Below are 24758 nucleotides of genomic sequence, written 5' to 3' on the forward strand. Positions count from 1 at the left end.
GAGTACATCGTTGTAGATACCGACCAGCTGATATCATGTTACTCCTGCCAGAACCAGCCGCCACTGCGCTTCTTATCACGTCCATTTGGTGTGCCGTCTTTAGTCTCATCCTGAGTAGCCACTGTCTGGTTATCGTCGTCAACAGCTAGGCGGTTATTTCTTGTAATTTCTTCGGTTTCAGTGTTTTCTACTCGTCCATCGGCAAAGCGTTTGCTAACAATGATTTTGGTCTTAATGGAGCCATCAGGCTGCATCTGACGCTGTGTCGTGGTGACACTAGTAACTATTGGTGGAGATAGATTTGCATTAGTCTGGGATGTCTGGGACTGTGATGCTGTGTCCCTAAAGCGAGCAGAATCGGCGATGGCTTGATGATCTTCCGCACGCTCCATCTCTTTCTCGCGGAACATCTCTCGCCATTGTAGCTGCAGCTCCTCGAGCTCCTGGCGCTGCTGTTTTCGCTCGTCAAGTATTGCTCTTAACAATGGACTTGTCTGTGAGACAGTACCATGGCTAACTTTATGGAGGAAGTTATCGTATAGGTCAAGTTCCGAGAACTGCTTGCCTTCCTCACTTGTCACTTTTTCCTGTGACATCCCCTCGTGGTTTGGAGAGGTATCATTGGAGGTCATGCATTGAAATTTGAAGTATTCCCCTTCACCGTCAGGCTGGCTGACGTGAGACCAGCCGTCACCTAGGCTGCCACGGTGGATTAAGCCTGCGAGCCAGGACTTCCCAGATTCGTTCGTACGTTCCCCCTGTGGATGCCTATCAAGCATAGCTTTACCGTTTTCAATCCGGAGTAAATCTTCGAATGCTTCCCGCCACTGAGGTTCCCTGAGATCCCTGTGCTCATGAGATGGAGCCAAGGAGCCAAACCAAGAGGAAGAAGAATGCTCCTGATAGCGTGGGCATAATTGCCGTTGCCTTTCTAACTGGAGGGGTGAGTAAGGGGAAAACATGAGGTACGAGATTGGCCATCCTGCAGAAGTTGAGGGGGACATAAAGTCAAAAATAAATGGTCTATGAAAGTGAGCCAGATCCCGGAATAGAAGAGAAGGGTCGGTGGGCCAGGCACTGTCGAACAACGCGTCAAATGCTGATGCAGGGATAGATTGACTCGCGTATCTTCGATGCTGTTCCGTTATCGAAGGGTTGGTCCCAAAAAACTGTTCATCATATCCGCCACGAGACGAGGAGTAGCCATCACTTAAATTGCAATCGCGGCATTTGTGGTGTTGACAATAGTAGTTTTTTGTGCTGTCTCGGCGAGCTTTTAGCTCCTGGCTCAATGCTTCGTCACTTAGGCCGAGCCAGTCCTTTGCGGGGGGGAGAACGGCGGAGGGAAGCCCAACAACTGATCGAAGAAGGGTTGAAAGCTGTTTATCAGCGTAACGGCGAAAAGCTATAAACGGGTTCTCTTCCTCGTCTCCGGCGCCACTGCGGCGGCCGCTGTGAGGGCAGGTCTGGCTGCGATCACGTCCCGAATCCGATGTCATCGTTAGCGGCAAACTTTGCGGACACTCTTTGTCCGGGCTGAGATTCAGTTTAGGGTGCCGATCTTGCTGCAAGCTGCTTGTTAGTTGGCGCTCTCGTGCTGCTGCTCGAGAAGTTGTCTGATAGACTATCAAAGCAAGTCGTGAGCTCTTCAATGTCTGGCAAGTCGTGACGTTGATATTCCACGTGACGTCATGTGCACCTGATACATGCCCAAGCTTAAGTAATCAAGAAATCGAGGATCAGATCATGTCAGGTGACTTAAGCCGCAGACGCATTAGGCGCCGCTTAGTTAGTCAGCATTAGCGCGCTTCCGAAACAGGCAAAATCCAACGACGGGCGAACGATCAACGTTGCAAGCCAGAAGACGCGAGAGAAGACGAGAGAGAGGAGAGAGAAGAAGCGCGGAAAGAGGAAGAAGAAGTAGTAGAAGAACAAGAGCAATACATGCAGAATTTCCTCCAAGGTCGAACTTGATTTTAAATTGGCCGGCAAGACCTGTTTTCGGATTCTCCGGCATGCCGGGCGCTGTCTTTTCTCATCAGCATAATTCACTCGCCGATCCCCTGGGTGCGGAGTTCAACGTTGAGGCATCGCGATGCCGTGCTAGGATCAGCCCCTGAAAGCCTCAGATCATTGCACAACCCATAGGCTCGCAGCTCAGCAGGATGGGTCTGCCCTGCGTTAGCGTCCCATGCACTGGTAACGCCTAGGCCTATCTTGTACACAAAATGGTGCGGAGTCGGCATATCTCGGGCCATTGCACTGTTTCGGTTAAGGCGCTCCAAACGGCGAAGGGGTGTCCCCAGTTGCTTCGATGTTAACAAAACCAGACTGCGTTAGATGCTCCGTTTCCACCATGTCTATTTTGGAAAAAAATCAACGACTAGGTGCCTGTAGGAATTGCTTAGCTGCAAGAACGACATCAATTGGTTCACAATCTTCGCTTTGACAGCAGAAATATCTCAATACTATTCCCGAATTGCCACCCTGCATACACACTCGGTTTCATATATACCATCGAAGCGAGGCAAGCCTAGACTTTTACTTTGAGGGGTGAGCTTTCCGCATAACCGGTAGCTCGAGGCAAAACAGGATATCCAGTGTTAGGCTGAGCTTACTGATATTTAGATGGCTCTCCCTTCGTCCGCAGCTTCGTTCTTGTCTTCTTCGAAAGAACACAGAAGCTCTTTCAATCTGGCGGTCTTGTTGTCCCGTCTACGCTGCCAACGATGGGCCAAAACGCCATGAAGTACGACAGTTTACCGATTAATCTTTTGCAGTCAGACGACCAGTCTCTCCTTCTCGAACGCCTTGATGAATTACGTCGAATAGGACTGCATCACCAAGTTTTCTCCCACACACTCGTTATTTGCGGCGACCAAAACTGCGGCAAGTCAGCGGTATTCGAAGCCATTACCGGTGTCCCTTTGCCTGTCAACAATGGCGTCTCAACCCGGTTTGTCGTCGAAGTGGCTCTTCGAAGATCAACAAGCGTCGGCACGCAAGTTAAAATTCGTCCGGGGCCAAATGCTTCGCCAGATCACAAACAAAAACTTGGGGTTTTTTCTCGCTCGCACGACTGGCTATCGGATATACCCAGGCTCTTCTCGGAGGCTCGCCTAATCATGGGTCTTACTCGCGAAGGAAGCTACTCAGAGGACGTCCTACATCTAGAGATATCCGGCCCGACACTACCCAATCTTACGGTAGTTGACCTGCCGGGTTTGATGTACCTACCCCGTGATAATCAAACTACTGCAGATATCGCAGTCGCCAAGAGCCTCACCCTAACATACCTACAGAACCCACGAAGCATCATCCTTGCTGTTATCTCTGCAGAACGTCAACTCTCAGAGCAAATGGTACTCCCTATGACAAAGAGTTTCGCGGCCCGGACAATGGGGATTGTTACCAAACTCGACCGTCTAGACCCTGACGCCTCTACCATCGCCAAGGTGTATGACCGGGTCAAGCAACAACATCAATCATTACAGCTAGGATGGCATTTATTACGAAATACCGATAGCGAAGGAACCGAACGCCCCGTAAGAGTTAGTCGTGATGATATTGAGGAACTTTTCTTTGCTACTGCGACACCGTGGAGGACTCTACCTCTTCACTTCCTTGGCGTGGGTGCTCTTCGGAGTAGGATCCGTAAAACCTTGTTGTCAGAGGTCAAGCGTCACCTTGCTGTTCTCAAATCAGACATCAATATCGATCTTGATACCCATCGTTCGCTATACGAGAAACTTGGTTCTTCAAGTACCACTACGGTGGAACGCCGCGTGTATCTGGCCCGGATAGGGGAAAGATTCCAGTCCCTTACGAAAGACGCCATTCATGGGGAATATCATGATCCATATTTCAGATATCGTCCAACTCATTCTATACGGCGACTGCGTGCTACAATCAGCAACTGGACAGAAGAGTTCTCCCAAGATATGAGAAGACGTGGCCACAGTTACGACATTTATGATGATACTGAACAAAAGGAATTACCTCCACGGACAAAGGATGGACCACAACCTGTGACGAAGAGAGAATTTATGAGTGGCCTTGAGGAGTTCGTGAAGCAGAGCAAAGGTCGCGAAATATCAGGCCTAATGAATGCCCAGGTTGTTGGCGAATTATTCATTCGATATTCCCTACGGTGGAAGGAAATTGCTAAGGCCCATGTTTTCCAGATGTGGGCGAAAATCAAGCAATATCTTAATGACGTCCTTCATCATATTGCGGATGCCAGCTTTGGCGAAGCCTTGATCCATAAGATATTCAATATCGAAATGGAAAAAAAATTGCAGAAACTGCAAGAAAAAATTGACGAACTCGTGGCTCCATTCAAAAGGGTTATCCCGACAATCGTTGATCCGGACCTAAATATAAAAATCTCTCAAATACGGAGGGCAGCCAATAGTGGTATCAAAGCTCTCAGTGTTAGCTCACTGTACTCCGAGATATTGGACTGTATGCTGGCGTATTATTCAGTATCTCTCAACAACTTCATCAACAATATTGTAAGCCTGGCTGTCGAAGGATGCCTTATAGATGGTTTGGAGGATATGATCACTCCGTCCAAATTTGTTCAGATGTCTGATGATGAGATCGAAGATATTGCAGCCGAGTCTCAAGATGTGAAGCTCGCTCGATCAAGGCTCGAGAAACAGGTTCGCATGCTTGAACTCGCTGCGTCTGCCTGCACTCGCTGCGAGCTTGTCGCTCTTGAAGCCACATCGAGTGTTAACCGAATTTCCACCGAGTCGAAAGAAAGCGAGAAGACCATTGGCTCTGGAGCATCGTCTCCATCATCGACCACATCTGGATCTGATACCGAAAAATTACTCGCACGACAGGACCTATCTTCAGGGCCGTCCAGCAGGCAAAACGCCAATGGACAAGGCAGCATGTTGAGGGCATTTCCCTCACAGTCCACGCTTTCAGATAAACAGCTGCTCACTAGTGCAGTTTATCGACCATCTACAGGTACATCCTCAGTCAATAATGATAAAACACTTCCATCTTCCCAGCCCCGTGAACTACGGCGGAGCGATTCAAGATCCAAACTTGGAAAAATTATTACGAAAAAGCAAGTGTCAAAATTCGTATCTTCAATTTCCGAGGAGTAACTGCATCGCATCGCATTCTAGGCGCTTCATTCTTTACCTATGAATTGATACCTTTCTTTATTGTTGAATTGATACCCTTCCGGAACGGCCAATTTCAGTCTAATTCAGGTCTTCCTGAGCTTCTTATGAGCCCCCTCCTGCTTTGTTAACTAAAGGAGGATTGATGTTTGATTCTTAATGTTGCCATAGTTCTTGAATTAGTAGCCGACTCCCGATATATTAACGGGGATTATCGTGGCCAGTTGGCATTTAACACTTTAGTGCGACCTAATAATTAGATACCCGTTTAATATGCCTTTGCTTAGTTCTTCTTTTCTGCTACATACTAATATTGTAACTTGTTGCCTGTGTTTGCATTTTGGAGATTTTTGTTGTACATCTTTTTATCTTTGACCCTACCCTCCTTCATCAATGTGCGATTTATTTTGTTTATTTGTTTATTATTTATTTTACTTAAGAATAAATGTTTGATATGGTTTGATCGTACTTAGGCAGTTTGTATTATTAAATTTTTATTGGTTATATTTATAACAAGTTGTACATGAAAAGGAATTTTCGGTTACAGTCAAACATCCATCACCCTATCAAGTTGTAATCCAAGGAAGAAATGGGAATTATTCCTTTTTGTACCTCAGAGTGTACATTATCGTTCTAATGCTCTAGCATCTTCTTCCGCTTCGCCCGATCTCGATCAATCTTCTTGAAGAAAGAGCTCCGTTCTTTCAACTGCTTATTTCGGCTCTTGTTATGTTCGATATAAGCCATATCTTCTCCTCCAGCAAGTCCACTGAGAGTTGCAGCGTTCCTACGCACAGCCTTCTTATTACCACGAGATTTCCCTCCAGCCGACCGATCATTAAACAGATCATCAGCATTTTCCTCAACAGCAGCTGAAGTTTCATTCTGAAGTGTTACGTCAGCTAATAGTGCCAGGCGCTCTTCGGCTGTAGCATATGCAAGACCCTCGAGATTCTCAATCCCCTGCAGATGGGTGATCACCTTGAACGCGTAGCCTTGATCGACCAAGAAGGCTTGACGTTTGGAAGAGTAAAACATCTCATCGGTATCCTTTGAGACAAGGGAATAAAAGAAAGCGTTGAAACCTTCATCGTTACGACGCTTAGCTCGAAGGATACGCCCCAGCCGCTGAGCTTCCTGTCGACGAGACCCGTAGTGAGATGATATTTGAATCAAACAGGTCGCCTCTGGTAGGTCGAGAGATGTGTCGCCAATCTTAGAGAGAAATATTGTGTTCACTTGTTCGTTATGCTGAAAGTTTTCAAGAATCCGCAGACGTTCATTTTGCGGTGTTCCACCATAAATGTAAGCCTTCTTCAGCTTCAAAGCATAACGTTCGAGTGCAAAGACATTGTCTGAAAAGACAATGATCTTATCGCCTCGTTTTTCGTGGTAGTCAATTAAGAATTGACAGGCCTGGAATTTCCTGGGGTTCATGATATACAAAAGAGCGGCTTTCCTGGACTTTTCACGCATATACTCGGTATAAAACTCGGTAGTCATGGGACACCACACTTCTGCACATTGAACTTTGGCAATATGACCTTGCTCTGCAAGCTCCATCCAGTTCGCTTCGTAGAGCTTGGGCCCAATAAGAAAGTTTAAATCTTTGATTTTATCATCCTCTCGGAGAAGCGTGGCTGTCAATCCGAGCTTGGTTTGTGTAGCTATAGCGGATGTGACTGTTCGGAACATAAAGGCGGGCACGACATGTACTTCGTCCAACAACATCAACCCCCACTCCCGAGACTGCAGCCACTCCATCATCTTTTCGGCGTCATGAGATCTAGCTCGGGTTTGTGAAACCATCGAGTACGTAGATACAATAACTCCTGTACTCCGTCGGAACTTCTCCTTGTTGTCCGATGTGAAGATGGCAATATCACTCGGGTCAATATTTGACCATCGAATAAATTCATTCCGCCACTGGACAACGGACATGGAACTAGTGCAGAGGACGATAGTTCCCTTTTTGATAGTGCATGCTGCAGTAATACCGACCAGCGTTTTACCAGCACCACACGGAAGGACGATAATCCCACTCTTTGCTCGCCCGTTACCAAACATCTTACTCAGACTCTTTTCTTGGTAGCTTCGAATCTGAGCAATGGGTTTGAGGTCAATGTCCAAAGTTGGGTTGATCTCATCATTGCGGAAATCGTATTCCTCAAGTGCTGGACAGCCCATGGATTGGCATCTAGCCTTCACTGACTCCACTGCTGTATTTGGAATTTCAAAGCTGTGAACCTGTGCTTGTTCTTCGTCGTCATCTTCCTCTCGTAAGTTCACTAGAATGTCATCTTCGTTTGATTGGGCAGGCCTCTCTGACACCTGAGCCGCGCGTTGGTCTGGCGCTTGCTTCATCATAGCCGCATCCTTGGTTCCTGGAATTACTAACCCGCCCATTTTCGGGGCTGCCTGTTGTGTAATTTCGGATGACTCTATTCTCTGCGGCCCAATAACTTCATCTTTCAGAAGCATCTGCAGAGTAGCTGTATCTGAGCTTTCCACAAAGAACCGGTTATGTTTCAGCACCAGCTTTATTTTTCCATATGATTTCGTGAAATTGATAATAAACGATTTTAGAGTTTCAGGAAGAGGAGTTTTCGATAACCTATCAAGAAAATTGATGATATCTGTAGGAAGAAGTCCGACGGACACGGCAGCATAAAGACTGTTGCCTGTGAGCCGATATTCATGGAGATGCGTGGGCCGTGACAAGGGTTCAGCGATAGTTGTCAGAAAATCTTGCGCTTGTGATGCTAACGGAGAAAAGCTCTCCAGTGTAATGGTCCCCTTTAGGGGCTCTATCCAAAGTGGGCGGTTTGCATGATCGGGTTTCAATGCAAGGGAAGAGAAATCTTTGTATCCAAAATGCGGATCCTGTTTTACGGCCTGTGATTTTTGGCTGTAGGATTGCAGCGTAAATTTCTCCACGACGTCTGGTTCAAGATACTACCGTTAGTACTCCTTCCGGTAAAACGCAAAGTAGTATACAAACAGAGCATGCCTTTCAAGTTATCGTCTTCACCATCGCTGCCCTCAGGCCCGACATACTCATCGCTACTTACACTCTGAGGTGTTGAAGTAGGATTCGGAGTTGCACGCTTTGAGGCTCGCCCCTTTGCACCTACGTACCCAAATAAACCCATTGTTAGTTTATATATTTCATGCGGGCTGGGTGCCCTATTCACTGAGATTATATACCTTCGACCGCCTTCCTCTTCGGAGGCATGTTTCTGTTTGACTGCTGCGGCCTGAGAGATCAAGAATCCCCCAGAAGTCCTGTGTCCCTGATCCGGAGCTCCTAGAACATTATCTCGATCTGTTATGGTATCTTACCTCAGACTTTCCATTAGCACCAGGCCAGTGGTGCCGACTTGCAAGCGATAAGAAGCACTGAGAAAGGGAGAAGAAGTCAGAGACAAGTCGTTGTCGATGACGATCTCGGCTTCTTATATTGCAGCATCCAAAAAGAGCCTTCCTTATCAAGATAGTGTCACATGATCAATGACTAAGCCAAAATCTAGCCATCGCCGACTTCGAGCAGGAAATTTGGAGCCGAGTTTCGCCAGCCGGGATAGAGATCAAAGACGCCGAGAGACTGACAGATTCGGTTCCATTGTTTCTCTTTTGGACTCAAAAATGAATACTGTAAGTAAGCATTGGCCATGGTTTTGACTCTTTACTGGAACTGGTGTCACTAACTGCGTGGCGGTGTTTAGATTAAATCAACCTGGTACCGACAACCCATAGCTTTGATCGATCACAATTGGGAGGATTAAGAGAGAACTAAACATAATCAATCTGCCTAGGATCGGATGGGGAGCGCTTTGTGTCGGTACGACTATTATGCAATACCCTGGTTGTTTTTTTATACTCCTCAAAGGAGCAGGATATCTAATGCCGTTTTGTGACCAGCTGGTGGCGGCGCATACTATTTCGCCAAACGCTCTATCAACGCCGACCGATTAACCAGATTTGACGCTACTCAGAAACGCAAAGATGAAATGGCCAAAGCTGAAGCTTCGGCAAGGGTACGGACACAGATTCTTCCCCTCCACGGCGAGATAAGATTGACTCTAGGGTTTCACTAACCGGCATTTGGTACTGGCTGAAGGCGGCAGCTGAACAGTCAAAGGCGGCAGTTGCCCGGGCAGGGAAATTGAATAGTGGGTCACAGAAGGATGACGCATATAGCCCGAGTGAAGAATTAGGACACGATCCAGCTCCTACAAGACACGAACCGGACACCGATGCGCAGCGTCTGGCCGAGAAGGGGAAATACGAAGCTGCCGAAGTATTTAGATCGAGGAAGGGTGATCGTTTCAGCTGATTGATGCTGGATATTATACATACATTCGGTTAGGTATGTTACCACAGTGGCTAGGCAATATATTTGCTTAGTCTGCTCTTGCATATATTATGCTATAAAAGGAGAGACGAGGAGATATCTGTATATTATTTTGACCATCATTTCTGCTACTCTTCTCTGAAATTATACTATACGGAATACCAGGGCTTGTATCGTCTTGTGATGCCAAGGACCCTTCCAGACGAATCCTTGGGGGTGTCTATTGAAGATTATAGAGGAAGTTGCAACAATAAAGATGAGCAGGGAGAAAGAAACACTGATTTGGAACTATTTTTAGTCATTAGAAGACTCTAAAATATCTCATAGAATAGAAACAGCCATAATAATAATCATCGTTATAACTCCATGTCCGAATTCCTAATGAAATGGATTTTCGTACTCCATTATGATGCCGAACGCCGTTTCATGACAATCATAACCAACCCGTGGGTAGACGTAAAAGAGATAAGGAAAGTCGACGAAGTGAAGGCAGTAAACATATGCTTAGCGAGAATGGAAACATAGAGGAGGATAGCTGTATATATATATGTCAGGACAAACTCATCTTCTTCGGGGCAAGGGAATGATAATAACTAGTTAGTGGGAGGGGAGGCTCACTTATTTGCCGGTGGCTGCTCCAGCTTTCTCCCCCTCGAGCTCTCCAGCGCCGGCGGGATAAACGGCAGCAGGACGCCGGAGACGATGCACGATGCTGCCAGATATCGCTGGGCCCTGCTCTCTGGCTTCGGGGCTTGGGCAGAGAACCGCCGAAGCGAGTGTCGAAGCATGACGGTTGGCTGGTTCATGGTAGGCGGCGGGCGACGAGGGGGTCGGCTGGTGAACTAACTCGTCACCCAGTTAACTAGGTATTCTCGTAACTAGGAATCGCCTGTTTCTCGTTCGAATAGGTGTCCCGGCTGCCAGACAGAGTGACGGTGGTTTGTTTTGGCGGGAAGAACACCGTCCCAAGAGGATCAGACGCAGCTTTAAATAACACCAAGTTAACCAGCCAGGGCCCAACCCCCTCCCTCCAGCTACATCCGTAACCTCGTGGTGTCTCGAGCTTCGTCTCCTTCGGCGGTTCAGGCACGCCAGTCGGGAGTTTGGGCGGCGGGCGCTAGCTCCACGGCTCTTCCGCATCGCCGAACCTCCAGGGATGATGCATGACGCAAAGATGGCCAGATGACAATCGCGTGACGGGGGATGGAATCCGTGGGCTTCCTGGTGGGCTCACTCGGACGCCTGTCCGTGGCCAGCGCCTGCTAGTCCTTAGTTACGACTCTATAACTACCTACTCCGTAATCGAGTTGCTTTCCCGAAGTTTTCCCCGGAAGTCTCGCGCTGGCTCTGCTCCAATGATAATACATCTCCCGGCGACGGGTTCAACAAGGTAGAGCTTCAAAACAGCCTTGTTGGAAGCGCCGGATATTTGCTCAGATTCCACACTGGCGTACACATGGAATACAGAGACAGTCATGTTATCCGGAAACAAGATTTACTCTACGAGGCAGCGGCCTGCTTTCTAGGAATCGCCCGGAATGCTCAGATGGCCTTGGTTCTTCTTGTATAATGTCCTTGAAGGAGGGTTCTATAATGATGGCTATATTCTCACTCGGTACTCCAAAGTGACACCACCACGCCGCACCTTTTCCCGAGATACGCAGTCCATGTCATGATGCAGCTTGCGTCCCGTTGAATTGCAATTAACTAGTGCCTTCTTACTCTGTATAGTTTGTAGCATCTTTATTCGAGGACGTCGCTGTCTAGCATTAGCATACCTAACCAAGTGGAGACAAATATTAGGTACGCACTGTACGGAGTACTGCTTTGCTCGAACGAGACAACTGCCAGGGCATAAATTTACAATGGATATTCTTAGCCAATAAAAATGCCAAATTAATAGTTAATTGGTAACCCGCGGCTCCTAGGCTATATCAGAGTTGGCGCCGCTACTTCACCCAATAATATTGGGACCAGCGGCCATATGGCGGCTTTTAGCATCATGAGCCTGATAAGCCACCCAATCAGAATACATTCAACTTTCAATGACGACCTCCGTCCCTGCGGTTTAATACCAACTGAGTGCACGCCACCAGTCAATGCCGTCATAATGAAGAAGGCAAGAAGGCCTTCGCCGCCTGGGTGACTCACATAAATACTCACTAGAGCGCTCCCTTTCCATTGTTCTTGTTCTAAAACTCATCATCACATTTATATACACACCAAGATTTCGGTTATTGAATAGGACGTAAACCTATGGATAGCCAACGAATTTTTCAGCGGATAGGTGCTGGATTCTGTGGCACGGTATGGGCTTTAATGCCCAGTAATAATATGCTGGAAGACGACGCTTTCAAGCGAGAAGATGGAGGTCCTGGAAGGTCTCTCCAGAAGGAATTTAAAATGCACGGGATCATACAGAATGCTATAGAGCAATACGGGAAAGCCACTCCCATCTCTATACCCAGATGTCATCAGTTTATTGATCCCGACGACGCTTGGTGGGGGGCTGGCAATTTGGAGAAATTCCCTGACGGATATTCCCCTTGCAATATCATTCGGTCCGACCGCATTCCACCTGTTGGACAACCCACTCGGGAGTTACTGATCGAGAAATTCTGCCCTCCACCTTTGATATCAGAATTAAAGGCTAGTGAGGTCAACAAAGACTGCCTCATCCGCCCATACCTCGGGAGATGCCGATTTAGCTCACGACCGAAATCGAACTTCGTGGCCTTTTCTCTTCGGAACTTTCCGCTGCACCTCGACCAGATGTATGAACTTGAGGTACCTCCAACCGACCTCCTCAACTATGCTGTACTGATGGCAGAAACCCTGGCAATACTTCATTGGCTAGGTAAGACAGACGCGAACGATATCGAATTCGTCTTAGCTCCACCACGCAATGACCAGAAGTCAGCAATAATATCAAATTGTCTTGGAGAACACACGATATGGATCCTGGACTTTGACTGCTGTAATGTTATCTCTCTCGATAGGGAAGGGGTCGATCAAGCGGTTAGGGCTTTTATAAAGAATGACCCATTCTATCCACGCCCAACCTCCAGCCCTGACCTGTGGGTGGCATTTCGACGCAAGTACATTGAAACTAGCAACGAAGTGCTAAAGGGAGCAGGTGATATGGCTCTCCGTCAGCTTCCAATCCATTTTATCAATGGTGTTGAAGCTGCTTTACAAGTTTCTTCGGCCTAAGCTTAGACGATGTTTTTTAGTTGTATAATAGGCGTGTGAAGCAACACACAAGGATCACACGAAGCAACACACGAAGCAACATGGAAATATGTGTCATTGCCCTTGACATATAAAATAGATCCGCATGACTACAAGCTTCGCTCTCAGGTTTCCCTCAAGTTTGACCCTTCAATCATTACAGCATGTCGGATAATATTGGTGACGAGATTTCTTCACGATCAATCCGCCAATATGACACCTCGGAAGACTCAAATGCCCCAAGGCTGGATAGGATGTTCAGCAAATTGCAATTTGAAAGAACCAGTACCTCGAGCACAACAGGCCCGGATACCAAGAACACTCTAAAAAGGCTTCTATCAAACCAGTCTGGGATATCCACTGCATCCTCCTATGCCGAATTCCAGAGTGCTTCAGCAGGCCAGGCGAGACCCTTCAGAGAGATTGGAAGGGGGTCAATTGGAAAAAATTTACGAGCAACCAGGAACAACATGGGCATTTAAACTTCTGCTCATCGATCGAAGTGATAAATTGTGGAACAACTATGTCATGCATCTTCGGGTTCAAAACAGCTTTGACCAGCTCGGCAGCATCTGTGGACGTGTGGAGCTACCGCGTGTTGCATGGTTTGCAAATAAGACATCAGAATTTTGGAACGACAATCTTCATTTGTTCCCAGACGAGCCGACTTTCAGGCGTGAACCTCGCGATGTTCTCTGCATGGAACGAATTCTCCCATTACCGGAACCAGTTCGAAATGCCATGATTGGAGCTTACTGCCTACCCCATAATATTGAGAACGCGAAAAGAGACCCAAAGAACAAAGACTGCCTTATTATGGTTTTCCTGGGAAGAAATAGGTTTGGAATATCTCGGCCCAGTGGTACTGCCTTTTTTTCGCTTCGCAATTATAAGCTATATCTAGATTAAATAAGAGACCTTGGTTTAGATGTCGAAGAGCTGTGTGAGAGCATGGCAGATACTATGGCCGTTCTATACTGGTATGTAAATGTGGACGGAAACGATATTGAGTTTGTTTTTGGTAGCTCCCCGGAAGATAAAAAAGCGATCCGTCGAGAAGTGAAACTTGTAGACGTCGAGTGAATGGCTCCAGGATCAAGTATATATGAACGGATTACTAATATTTATCCAAACTTCAAGAAGCGACTTCTTAGTCTATGGATTCTCGACTTTGACGCATGCAAACCTATATTAATGGATGAAAATGGAGTGCGACTGGCGGTGAAAGCCTTTTTGGAGACCGATCCTTACTGCCCCCGGCCGTCAACTGAATGTCATTTCGCTAAGGAGCTCTGGAAATTATTCTGCACCCGATACATGCATACTGCTGCGAGACTCGTGAGAGGCACAAATTACCATCACCTGCCAGTGAAGTTTATTCAAGGAATTTCGAATGAATATAGGCTACGTGAGGAAAATCGAAGGGAGACTCAGGTTGCACCTCCCACAGTTGTTAGAGGAAGAGGAACTGCGGGAATAAGGAGAGCTAGAAGCAGCGGCAACATGATGGGACGTGGTAGAGGCACTTGGTCGAACCAGCCGGGGCCACAACCAGGAGAACCAGAGCAATCAGAGCGACAGAGGCAATTGGAGCAAAGGCAAAGAAGGGGCTTTCGAGGGAGAAATATTGGTCACAGGCATTGATAGAATGTGTACGAAGGCCACGTGATAAACATTGGTCCAGGGATATGTAATTAAGCAGTTAATATAATTTTGCTAGGAAAAAAAAAATTGAGATCTTTTAACACCTCACTAATTGCTGAAATGTCACCATGTCCACCCTGCCTAACGGTACAGATTAAAGTATTCTTCTTAGGGCAAAATTCTCTATTCTATCAATGTAGTCCTAAGCTATACCCCACCTTATCTTCTTTACTTACCTTTTATACCTGTCTTCTAACCCTTTACTTTCTTACTTTCTTATATAGAGTTCTTATACCTCTAACCCCCTAGTCTTTCCTAACCCTACCCTAAGTGCAACTAGATAATATTCGGGAGTGATACTACATAGTAGAAGCAGAAGAGTATTGTTTAGGATACACGGTTAAAGCAGAGAATTTTACCCTAGGAATAGTGCTTTATTCTGTACCGTTAGGCCGGTGGATATGGTGGTTCCATTACATTCGGCACTGTTTGATAATACCCATACAGTACTCCGTATCTGGAGAATTAAACGTCCAGACAGCTTTATCCTATGAAATTTATTATTGGTTTCTTTCAGTTACCTACCTACCTTACGTAATGAGTCGGAGATGGATTAATGTTTTGCAGATCACATGTCAGCCCGACAAAGATGGACCATTCGATCGGCTTAGAGATTTTAGTCACGTGATACTAATTGCACATGACTGGGGCGTTTTAATTCGTCAAGCCTCCATGAACACCATGAAAACCGCCGAATGTCAACCACAGACAAGCAGCGCCGGGGCAATATTTTTTACCCCCGAAGTGAGCATCTGGGAGGCTGTACAGCGGTTTCACAATGAGCTCTCATCAGATCGCTGTAGCGAAGGCTTCGTTCTCCGCTAGCCTTCTACGGCCTGACCCTCAGCCAGTCTCTGGAGATGAGATATCACGCTTTCACAATGAGCTCGACACGATGATGTCGCATTGCTCCCCAGCACATATCCAGGTTTGGACTATTTGAAGCTCCTTGCATCGTTGCAGCGGCAATATCCAAGTTTACTAAACTGTTACGCCTTGGGGTTTTTTCACACCAGATATGCAAATCATGGCTTCTAAAAAATGTTGCCCCTTCGTCCGTCCGGGTAGGGGGATTAGGCAAATACTTCATATCGCTGGCAGAGTACTTGCAGCAGAAACCAACGGATAAGCAAGGAGCTCAAAACGGAGGTGATAGAAAGCACGGCGCATCCCCGAGGAGAAAGACGTTACATATTCTCTACTTATTAAATGATTTACTTCACCATACGAAATACCATGGCCCGACGTCCACTTCTGCGTTTTCAACGGTGGCCGAGTCATTACGCCCATACTTGACTACTCTTTTTGGCCGTGCCGGGAGCTATTGCCGTGACAATAGCGCGAAGTATCGCAAGCGGGTTGAAGATCTTATCAAGCTATGGGAAAACAGTGCATATTACAGTGCAGAATATATGAGAAAATTGAGGGATGCGGTTGAAAATTTCGAAGCTACTGGGGAAAAGGCTGCTCTAGATGGAGAAGCACACGCTGAACAGAAAAAGGCTGAAACGCGAAATATTCCGTATGTGATGCCGGCGACTCATGGTGATCTCAATGCGCCATATTACGAATTACCTGCAGGAAACATGCTACCGCACATAATCCCAGATTCCTCTGCTGCAATCCGAACCCAGTCATTAAAACCTCTTCAATTTTCCGCTGGCCCCGCTGATGAGACCCTTATCAAGGCTGTGAAGTCCCTCCTTGCAGAGGTGGATAGGATTTATGATACCAATGAAAACGAGTCTCCGGAACTTACGATAGTAGATGTTGATGAGCTGGGACAAACTACGACACGCAACGATTTGACGGGAGAATCACTGGACAGTGGCACATACTACGGCTGGTCGCGAGAATTTTGCCAAAACATGAAGCAACGCAGGAGTGGAAAAGCTCGCAGTAGAAGTCGAAGCGCAAGTCAAAGCATTAGCTCACGGCGGTCAGCCAGTAAAAGGCGACGGTACAGTGATAGCATGAGCGAAGACGGGAGAGGTCGTTCACTCTCCTCGAGTTCATCCATATCTCGTGGGCGTGGACGGCGAGCCTCAGAGTCCCGCTCCCGATCCCCTCGCCGTCGACCTAGGGCCGGCCGTTCAGCTTCCAGATCAGCGTCATATTCGCCTAAACCGTATACGCCTCGCGGAGTCTCATCACCACCTCCTCCACCTCCTTCTTCACAGCCCGCAAATCAAAACCAAGCATCTTACGTCAACCCTCAATTCCCTTTCATCGGCGCGCAGCAGTTGAGCATGCTAGCCATGAACCCTGCGCAGTCAGTAATGTTTCCTCCTCCAGTTCGACCACCAAACTATCATGGGTCGTGGCCACCCCCGCCTCCTCCTCCTCCACCAGGCATATCTGCACCGGAAGGGGGTCTGTTCCCCCCAGCCATGAATATAAACATGGCCATGAACATGGGTATGAATATGAACCTGCCAGCCTTTCCGCAGAACTTCCCACCGTCGACCATGGGTGGGTCTATGGGCGGACAACAGTTCGTACCTCCACCGCACCAGCCGGGGGCAAACTTCGCTTTCAGTCCACCACATCCCCACCATCAACAGCAGGGCCAGCAAGGCGAGCAGAGCCAGCAAAACCAACAGGGTCAGCACGGACAGATATACGCAAGAAACCCAAGCTCGGGCCCCAATGGGATGGGCAGATGGAACCAAGGCGGATGGTCGTGATGAGTTACGTTACGTCACAGTGCGTGATGAACTTTACGTTTTACCTTAATACTCTAAAATACTCCTAATAACCGTGCGATCTAAAGGATTCTAAGAGTCATGAATCATGCAAAGTATGCAGCAAGCGGACAATTTTCGTAATTTTTTGGCCTTAATTAAAAAAAAATAAATAAAATAAAATTAATAAATCGTGTATCTCGTCATGCGAAGACCCTTTTCTATATCACAGACCCGCGTGAAATGGAAAATGAGACGAAAGTCATATTTTTTAGACAGCGAGAGGCATTCCCAGCATACCAGTATGTGGAGATATGGTCCTATCCAGGCAAAGGTCAAGAATAAAACGCCTTGAGTAAAGCAGGGCTGAAGCGCTAGGCGTCATATAATGAAGAATGAGGGTTTGAGGTGTAGTAAGAAACCAAAAACTGAAAGGGGAGAGGAGAGCTATCTCGGAAGTCGAGAAGTAATTTGACCAGAAAATAACTAGTCAAAAAAGAAAAAGGCTTTTCTTTTTTGCGAGAAGAAAAAGTTGTCGTAATGGCGTAGTCGGTTCATACGAGAGCACCTTGTTGAGGATTCCGATATCCCTGAACAAAGTACGTTCGAGGTATCATGTCTAGGCGTCTCGACATGAAGAGGACAGCAGATAGCACCACCATCTCTTCATCTTCAGGAGAAAGCGACATAAGTCTCATTAGCCTCTTATGTCTTTTCTTTATGCGCATTCACCAGCGGTGATATACCCCTCTGCACCGTAGCATACCATTGACGAGTGTGTCATAAGTCAACCACCGGACCGTCTGCCCGGGTGGCTGGTCTTTGCACTATCCAGAGCGTAGTCGTGCTTCTTTATGGATGGCGGTAGACCGTTCTCCTGGGGATTATGACGTTTCATGCGATCGTGATGTTCTGCTTTTTTTGGTTCACCAGCCGCTGGTGGTGACTCCGAAGCCCGAAGCTCTTCCATCTGTCTCTGTGTGTGCTCGTACATAACTTGAGTATACGAGGACAATGTATGTTGGCGGTCCCCCGAAGGGCTGGAGATCTTGATCGGAGCAAGTGTATCGTCCATTTCGCTTAAACGGTATAAATACGATCTTGGCCTAACGGAGGAGTGAATGATGTGAGACATGTGTTCATATAACTTATGAGTGGCCAGTCTAAGTGTCGAGAGAATCAAAGGGATTGTAGTATGCTCTTTCAAGGCGTTAAACTCGACTCTTACTGTATTATCTTCGATAGAATGAAGAATCAGACAGGTATATCAGAAATGGAGGGAAGAGGAAGAATGGAGGTGCGTGTCCACATATACCAATTGGCAGCAGACCTCCAGCCACAAGTTGTATATGGCTTATTATACGTCTATCGGCGGAAAGCGATAAGGGTGGTGACACGGAAAGGAAAAGGGTATTTCGAAGAAAGAGAATGGAGTAGGAGATGTATGCGTGTTCAATATATGGTATAGGGTCAAGTTTTTATAGACAGCCCCTCATACTTATTATGGGAACTCATGAAAATTTCATATCACCTTGAGGTGCATCGTCAAATCTGACACAGGTTTGGGGCGCCATATTGCGTCATACGGGGACAGTTATCAGTTCAGTCCGTTGAGGTTTATGTGGCTGGAGGAGCCCAGAGTCATGGAGAGCAAGGAACAATAAGAGCGCTGCCGCCGTTTTGGTCTGTGGCTCCAGACTGCTTCAGGCTCGATAAAGGGGTCGGAGTGGCGGTTGAAGACTGAATCCCTAATTAATGGAGATCGAGAGTGGAAAATCATGCGGGACAAGCTCTCGTTATGCACCGTAGGACAGGAATCTGATGGTCCCTAGGAGGCGTATGGATATAGAGTCTTGGGATAACTATGTCGTCACATCGCATGGAGCATCGGGTCGTCTGAGCCAAGTTTTCGAAAGGCTCCCTTTAGGCGCCAGCGCTGGCGAGCTAGCGTCCGCTGGACAAACTCTAAAGGTACTTTTGGCAGAGGATTTTCAGGTGAGGAAAGAACAGACAGGCCCCCCAGCTCGATCGAGATCGTGTTGAAGATCGTAATCCTCGACCAAGTGGCAACCTCCGTCCGCAACGACAATATTATTATTCGCATTATTGTCTCCATAGCATAGCGAGGTAGAGTTTCAGCCCTGTTCCCCGCCTGGGTTCGAGTTGGAGCTCTTGAGCGAGCAGGTCCAAGATAACATGGAGGATGGCTCGTTCAAGGTGGAGAGGAGTGACTATGACATGTTGTCTCGAGAAACGAACTGGGTACCCGGGCGGGTCTCGGGCTTATGTCGGTACAACGTCGGACCACTTGTGGATTTTTGTGACCAACTTTTGCACCCTGCATGATCTGCCTCCCATAAAAAGACTAATAATAATGGATGTATGTGGCTGGCAACAAAAAACCTCGTCAGTGATGAGCACCAAGTATCAAATAATTCAAGATTGACAGACGGTTGGCAAAGCACTCTGGAGAAAAATGACGTGCCTGGCTTTGGCTGCACGTGGAAAAACGGAACAAAACTAATTGACATCAAGTAAACAGTAAAACTGGTGTATACTCAGCTACGGAATTTCAGCTCCTCAGCTAAACGAGGGAGTACGGAGCCGTGTTGTCTATTGTAACCGAGAAAGGTGTGTCATCTGGTCTCCCTTGACTTGCTCCTATTCAGCAGCTGCACGGTGTCGTCACCGAATTTCGAGATACGATACCCCATCCACAAGGGTAGTGCGGGCTAAATTTCAAGTGTTAGATGTCAGGGTCTCTCTCATGGATTCTGCCAATTCCAATCCGTTGACATAAGAAAGATCTCTGTGTTGATGGTTGAACAAATGGTTGTAAACTAATAATTTCTGTTTAAGGTTGGATGCCGTTATGGTCATCAGAGTATCTAAGAATCGAGAAAAAAGTCATAGTGAACAAGGATCATATATTTTAAAGAAAACATAATTCAGCCATAATGAGAATTGCCGTCGTTATTCGATTATACATAGCCTAATAATCATAGTTAGCATGCTGGCAGCTCGATAAGGCGGCGCAAGGGGAAGAGGGGAGTGAAGACGGCAGGTGGAAGGGGGAGGAGGGCTGCATGGGCGATCAGTGTGCCCAAGGCCGGACCCATCCGTTCATCTATACCTTTCCTGGCACCCTGGAAAAAGAACCTGACAATAAACACCTGGAGGCCGGCCATTGAAATCATCATCAAGCTTTCGATAATGCTAAAATTGAATATTCTCTTCTCAGTGCTCCGCACGGTGCTGAAGTTACGGTTCTCTCGTGTTCGAAAATACTTCTGATTTCGGCTGATAGTTGATAGGTGACCTCCTAGTCGGAGGATTGTCTCTTCAACCCCTGACGTCTGTTCAGGGGAAGTTCCAGGCTTTGATGGCAGCTGAGTTCGTTCCTCATTCTCGACCTGCAAAAAGTTCTTTAGCATTCTGTTGAACACGAGGACTTACGCAAACCCAATTGGTGTCCATGATATTAAGCAACTGGGGCAAAATTGTTCAAAATCAAGAAACACAATCGGGAGAAGAGATAATGAAGACTAACCGCAATCTCAAAGTCAACCGTCTTCTCCGCAAAAGTGGACATCTCGTTATTGAAGCAGAAGCGGTATTCCCCCACAGACTGAGCGGTAAAAACAAAGTCACCTTGTCTCTCCTTAGTTCCGTCCATAACTAGCTTCTCACCAGGGCCATAAACGGAGAAATCGATGTCGAATGAACCGCCAGATTGTACCTACACACGCTCACATGGCCACAAGTCAGTAAACAGATCCAACAGGATGTTGACGCAAACAGGTCATAGGGAAGGCAAGCTGAGGACATACAGCGAAGTAAAAGGCGACTTTCGCTGGGGGTTTATCAATCCAGGAGTAGAAGCAGGCCTTCTCAGCGGCATCGAGCTTGTAGGTCAAGGCGGTACCGTAAACCGAAGAAACTGCAAAGGCAAAGAGCCATACGGCAATAGCTTGGAACAGCATGATGCCTTACAACCAGAAAAAACGAGAGTATACTGTAGAATCCCCGAGGGCGAGCTGTTGTCGAGGTCTAGTTGTAGTCGACTGACGTTCCAACAGGAAAATGCGATGCGTAAGATGTTGACACTTTTTTTGGCATGTTGTTTGCATTGTTTGCACTAAGGAGCCGAACTCCCAATAGAAACGCTCAACCAGTAACAACGACATATAAAAAGGGGTAACTTGAATTCAAATACAATATTTCATTAGAAAGGGATTCATCTAAAAAAAGGATATGGGCGTTCCCAATAGCTTACGACAGGCCCCTTTAGTCACTAAGGTTAGGTATTATATGGGAAGATGTAAGCAATACACCCGGAGTTAAAAAGCATCATTTGCCGCCATCAGAACACCGCCCGTTTAGAAAGATGATCGATGGATAACAGATATAGAACTGGACGAGAAAAAAAAAATATGAAAAAAGAGAAATCAAGCCATGAAATCAGAACGAGGGAAAGACAAGCGATTGTAACAGATCAAAACGGAGGGGAAATTTTGTAGGATAATATATTCAAAGCCTGAATAAGAACTTGAAACCCCGTTTCCCCGTTTCCCATTCATCTTTCCCCTGCATAATAAAAATGATTTGTGTTGTCTAGTTGAAGCTGATGATACCATGGTTTTAATGTCAAGATAACTGTGGTGATACAGCCATTGAAGGGATCATTGAATTCGCATAGAGTCAAGTGCTGCGCTGGCTGGCAAGGACTCGAAAATATCCATTGGGTATCTATCGAATGAAGATATTGTCGCTCTTGGAGAGGAAATTGCGATTCTTATTTACATGGTTAAGGCCAAGTTGGCTGTCAGAGTCGCCGACAAGTTCGGAAAGGATGTCATCTAGATAGTGTTAGCTGTTTTCTTAAGAGAGATGCGTTGCAGTAGGGGGAATGGCGTACCATCTTCAAGGTACGTTGGATTTGAGTACATGGCTCGAGACACAACTGCAAATTTTATCTTCTCAAATTGTTTACCTCTGATACCTGTTCTTTTGGACAAGCGCTCTTTGGTATCGATGAATTTCTCTCCCTATAGATATGTCAGCACCGTGAAAGCAGGTAGTTAAGCAATGGTAGACATACTGGTTTAACAACAAATTTGAAAGGTATGCCATGCTCTCTATTTGGCTCCTTATCAAAATTGAAAGCATTTATCCTGAAATCACCTTCCTTCATGTTTTGTTCATCTTCGGGAATAGGCTCCGCATAAAGAGAAATTGTGTCCATTATTCCAGCCACGCCAAACTTGTCTGTTAGTTCTTTCTGCATTTTGCTGTAATGCGCTTCAAAAACGCGGACATTTTGCATAACCTCATTATCCAGATTAGCTTTTTGTTGAAGGCCTTGTAGAATATCAGTGACGTTTCCTTGTTTAGGCACAAGTAACTCGAACGGTTGCTGTATTTGAAATAAATATATTAGCGCACTCCCCAAGACAAAAATAAAAAGGAAATATAGAGGAAACCAGGGCAGAAATATACCTCTTTGATGATTCCCTCAGGTAGCCAGGTGATTTTTATTAGCTTCTTAGTTTCATATTCACTTAAGCTAGTCTCCAGAACCTCGTAATATAGGGCATCGTTTCTCTGCCCTGAGTTGCCATAAGCAGAATACTGCGTAGTCAGGATCTGGGAAAGGTTGTGGGCAACGTTCCGCCGAATAAATGGCTTGGGATTGCCAGTAGTAGTTGCAACAGGAGCAAACCGAAGGTGTGTCGGGTCAACTTTTAAATACTCGCCAACTTTAGCTGAAAATTGATCATAGCTCATCTTGCGGCTAAGAGCAAGTGTAAAAGTTGAGTCATCGGATTCTGGCTTCACTGGTGCAAATTTTATCATGACGCGGTTGAGAAGATAATCGTAGTATTGTCTTGCATCCTTGTAGAGAACGTTGGGTCCAAGTCTAGGTGTAATGGGGTCAGTAACTGTTTGAACGTGTTCGGCGGAAAATAACGTACTCCGATTCACTATGGCTCCGCTGAAAACATATTATATCTCCATCTTGAATCTCCGAAGCTTGGAATGTCTGCTTAGGCTTCAGCTGGTCAATCATTGAAGGTTTGATTTCCTAGCATAAAAGGTTAGAGAAATAGCCTACCAAAATTTAAGAGTATTCACTGAATACATACCTCGTATAGCGAAAAGGATGTGCCGGCTGGCCAGTTCATGATCTGGAGAATGGGCCCAGCAAGTTCTAAAACCTTAGATTGCTTCTTAACGAAGACATGGCCAACACCAGAAAGAGTTTGTGTCACAGGATCGAAATGCTTCAAAATGACGAGAACAGACGCATTTGGTCCTTGCGTTTCAGGCCAAACAACCTTTCCATCATCTCCAGGTTCTCTCACTTCAGCATATACCTTGAAAGGCGCGGCTCTTGACGAAAGCTTGAAAGCAGCTGTTTCGACAGTGTCTTCTGGGTCCCGTAGGGGCTGGTCAGGCCGGACGGTTTTGTTTTGACGATTGACCATGGCCCATAGCCGGACTCGTTCCACATCAAGGCCCTTATCTTCTGCCACAAGTTGCGTAAACTCGCTCACCTTCATGGTACGGCGGACTCGGTAGGTGGTTGGGAGGGCTGGATCGCCGGGATCCAAATCGGTACTCATCAAGTCAAAGCCATGATGTTCTCTAAACGTGTCATCGGATACAACTGCAATATTCATGTAGAGATGTTGCTCTTCCCGCTCCTTTTTCCTACGGATCGCCTCAGAGCGTTCTTCATCGACTTGTTTCACTGTTCCCAGTTAGTAAGTCCCCCAAGAAGTATGAATCGGAATAAAAGTGAGCCAGGAACTTACCAAGATGGGCGGGCACATCCTCATTTCCAACGCTGATAAGGACGTCGTCGATTCTGGACTTTCGGATGTAAACCAGCATGTATGCGTTCATCGAACGTTTTGTCGAGTAGTTCCGGGTATAAGGTTGGCGCATCCCGGCTCCATTTGCATACTCTCCTCCAAAGTTCTCTTCTAACGTTTCCTTATTTGTTGCTCTGATCACCTTGTCATCATCGAATTTGTAGAAGTGGCCATCTTTAGTTGGGCGCAAAAAGGCATAGTAGTGTCCAGCATTGAGGTCGCCACTATGAACAAGTACGCCGAAGAGCTTATATTCCCAGGGTTCAGACCGGTCTGCATCTGCGGATAGGTAGGGCGACGCATCGAACTCCTCTGGGAATTCATGCCGGTCATTGATTTTCATCATCGCATCGCGGTTGAAATCGTATTCGTATCTTTGTAGGTGAAGATGCAAGACAGGTGGGAAGCTTTCGAAAATAACACCTTTTCGGGCGTCCTGCAAACCATGAGAAGCTCCAGCGTCATACTTGTTCTCTCCATCCATGATCTCAACGTTGATGTAAGATTTGAAACTGTCATCCAGAGTCTTGTTTCCTTTGACGCTGAGCTGTATATCCCAGAAGTCCTCTATCCGCGACGATTCATAATCAACGTTGATACACGAAATGTAAGTTTTTGCCTTGCCCACAAAGAGATTCGGGAGTGCTAATTCAGCTGGCGTGCCTTTCATTTGCGCCTCGAGCTTCTCCATGAGTATACGGGAGAGTTCCTGGACATCCTGCTGTTCGAAGATTATTCTTGACTTCCATCCAAAGGACTCAGTGAG

General features: G+C 46.6%; 10 protein-coding genes across 11 annotated transcripts; 5 read left to right on the forward strand and 5 right to left on the reverse strand.

The window, feature by feature from the left end:
* Positions 1 to 38: 38 nt before the first annotated feature.
* Positions 39 to 1828, reverse strand: TERG_04525 (uncharacterized protein; the record flags this gene model as incomplete). The annotated part of the gene is made up of 1 exon (XM_003235425.2): positions 39 to 1828. Exon 1 carries the CDS (start codon positions 1497 to 1499, stop codon positions 39 to 41), a length of 1461 nt encoding a protein of 486 aa, XP_003235473.1. The 5' UTR covers positions 1500 to 1828.
* A 369-nt stretch (positions 1829 to 2197) lies between these two features.
* Positions 2198 to 5573, forward strand: TERG_04526 (uncharacterized protein). Its single transcript, XM_003235426.2, has one exon. It carries the CDS (start codon positions 2730 to 2732, stop codon positions 5121 to 5123), a length of 2394 nt encoding a protein of 797 aa, XP_003235474.1. The 5' UTR covers positions 2198 to 2729; the 3' UTR covers positions 5124 to 5573.
* A 201-nt stretch (positions 5574 to 5774) lies between these two features.
* TERG_04527 (uncharacterized protein) lies at positions 5775 to 7622 on the reverse strand (the record flags this gene model as incomplete). Its single annotated transcript, XM_003235427.2, has 1 exon — positions 5775 to 7622. The coding sequence occupies one exon, from the start codon at positions 7620 to 7622 to the stop codon at positions 5775 to 5777; it is 1848 nt and encodes a 615-aa protein (XP_003235475.2).
* Positions 7623 to 8651: 1029 nt separating this feature from the next.
* TERG_04528 (uncharacterized protein) lies at positions 8652 to 9477 on the forward strand (the record flags this gene model as incomplete). Its single annotated transcript, XM_003235428.2, has 5 exons — positions 8652 to 8795; positions 8867 to 8880; positions 8957 to 8982; positions 9063 to 9178; positions 9262 to 9477. 5 exons carry the CDS (start codon positions 8652 to 8654, stop codon positions 9475 to 9477), a joined length of 516 nt encoding a protein of 171 aa, XP_003235476.2.
* A 2274-nt stretch (positions 9478 to 11751) lies between these two features.
* On the forward strand, positions 11752 to 12708 carry TERG_04530 (uncharacterized protein; the record flags this gene model as incomplete). The annotated part of the gene is made up of 1 exon (XM_003235430.1): positions 11752 to 12708. The coding sequence occupies one exon, from the start codon at positions 11752 to 11754 to the stop codon at positions 12706 to 12708; it is 957 nt and encodes a 318-aa protein (XP_003235478.1).
* A 182-nt stretch (positions 12709 to 12890) lies between these two features.
* Positions 12891 to 14370, forward strand: TERG_04531 (uncharacterized protein; the record flags this gene model as incomplete). Its single annotated transcript, XM_047748278.1, has 4 exons — positions 12891 to 13113; positions 13190 to 13588; positions 13655 to 13805; positions 13881 to 14370. The coding sequence occupies 4 exons, from the start codon at positions 12891 to 12893 to the stop codon at positions 14368 to 14370; spliced, it is 1263 nt and encodes a 420-aa protein (XP_047604255.1).
* Positions 14371 to 15842: 1472 nt separating this feature from the next.
* On the forward strand, positions 15843 to 17117 carry TERG_04532 (uncharacterized protein; the record flags this gene model as incomplete). The annotated part of the gene is made up of 1 exon (XM_003235432.2): positions 15843 to 17117. One exon carries the CDS (start codon positions 15843 to 15845, stop codon positions 17115 to 17117), a length of 1275 nt encoding a protein of 424 aa, XP_003235480.2.
* Positions 17118 to 17901: 784 nt separating this feature from the next.
* TERG_12156 (uncharacterized protein) lies at positions 17902 to 18249 on the reverse strand (the record flags this gene model as incomplete). 2 transcript variants are annotated; one of them, XM_047751156.1, is made up of 1 exon in its annotated part: positions 17902 to 18249. In XM_047751156.1, the coding sequence occupies one exon, from the start codon at positions 18247 to 18249 to the stop codon at positions 17902 to 17904; it is 348 nt and encodes a 115-aa protein (XP_047606310.1). The 2 variants fall into 2 exon arrangements, with proteins under 2 accessions (XP_047606310.1, XP_047606311.1); XM_047751157.1 differs by having other exon boundaries at positions 17902 to 18189.
* A 1846-nt stretch (positions 18250 to 20095) lies between these two features.
* On the reverse strand, positions 20096 to 21097 carry TERG_04535 (uncharacterized protein; the record flags this gene model as incomplete). The annotated part of the gene is made up of 4 exons (XM_003235434.2): positions 20096 to 20106; positions 20248 to 20527; positions 20665 to 20853; positions 20945 to 21097. The coding sequence occupies 4 exons, from the start codon at positions 21095 to 21097 to the stop codon at positions 20096 to 20098; spliced, it is 633 nt and encodes a 210-aa protein (XP_003235482.2).
* Positions 21098 to 21863: 766 nt separating this feature from the next.
* TERG_08818 (ubiquitin-specific protease UBP15) lies at positions 21864 to 24683 on the reverse strand (the record flags this gene model as incomplete). Its single annotated transcript, XM_003235435.2, has 7 exons — positions 21864 to 21973; positions 22033 to 22162; positions 22216 to 22530; positions 22614 to 23034; positions 23090 to 23199; positions 23261 to 23868; positions 23933 to 24683. 7 exons carry the CDS (start codon positions 24681 to 24683, stop codon positions 21864 to 21866), a joined length of 2445 nt encoding a protein of 814 aa, XP_003235483.2.
* Positions 24684 to 24758: the final 75 nt, after the last annotated feature.

The sequence above is a fragment of the Trichophyton rubrum genome (genome assembly GCF_000151425.1).
Source record: "Trichophyton rubrum CBS 118892 genomic scaffold supercont2.4, whole genome shotgun sequence".
Lineage (NCBI taxonomy): Eukaryota > Fungi > Ascomycota > Eurotiomycetes > Onygenales > Arthrodermataceae > Trichophyton > Trichophyton rubrum.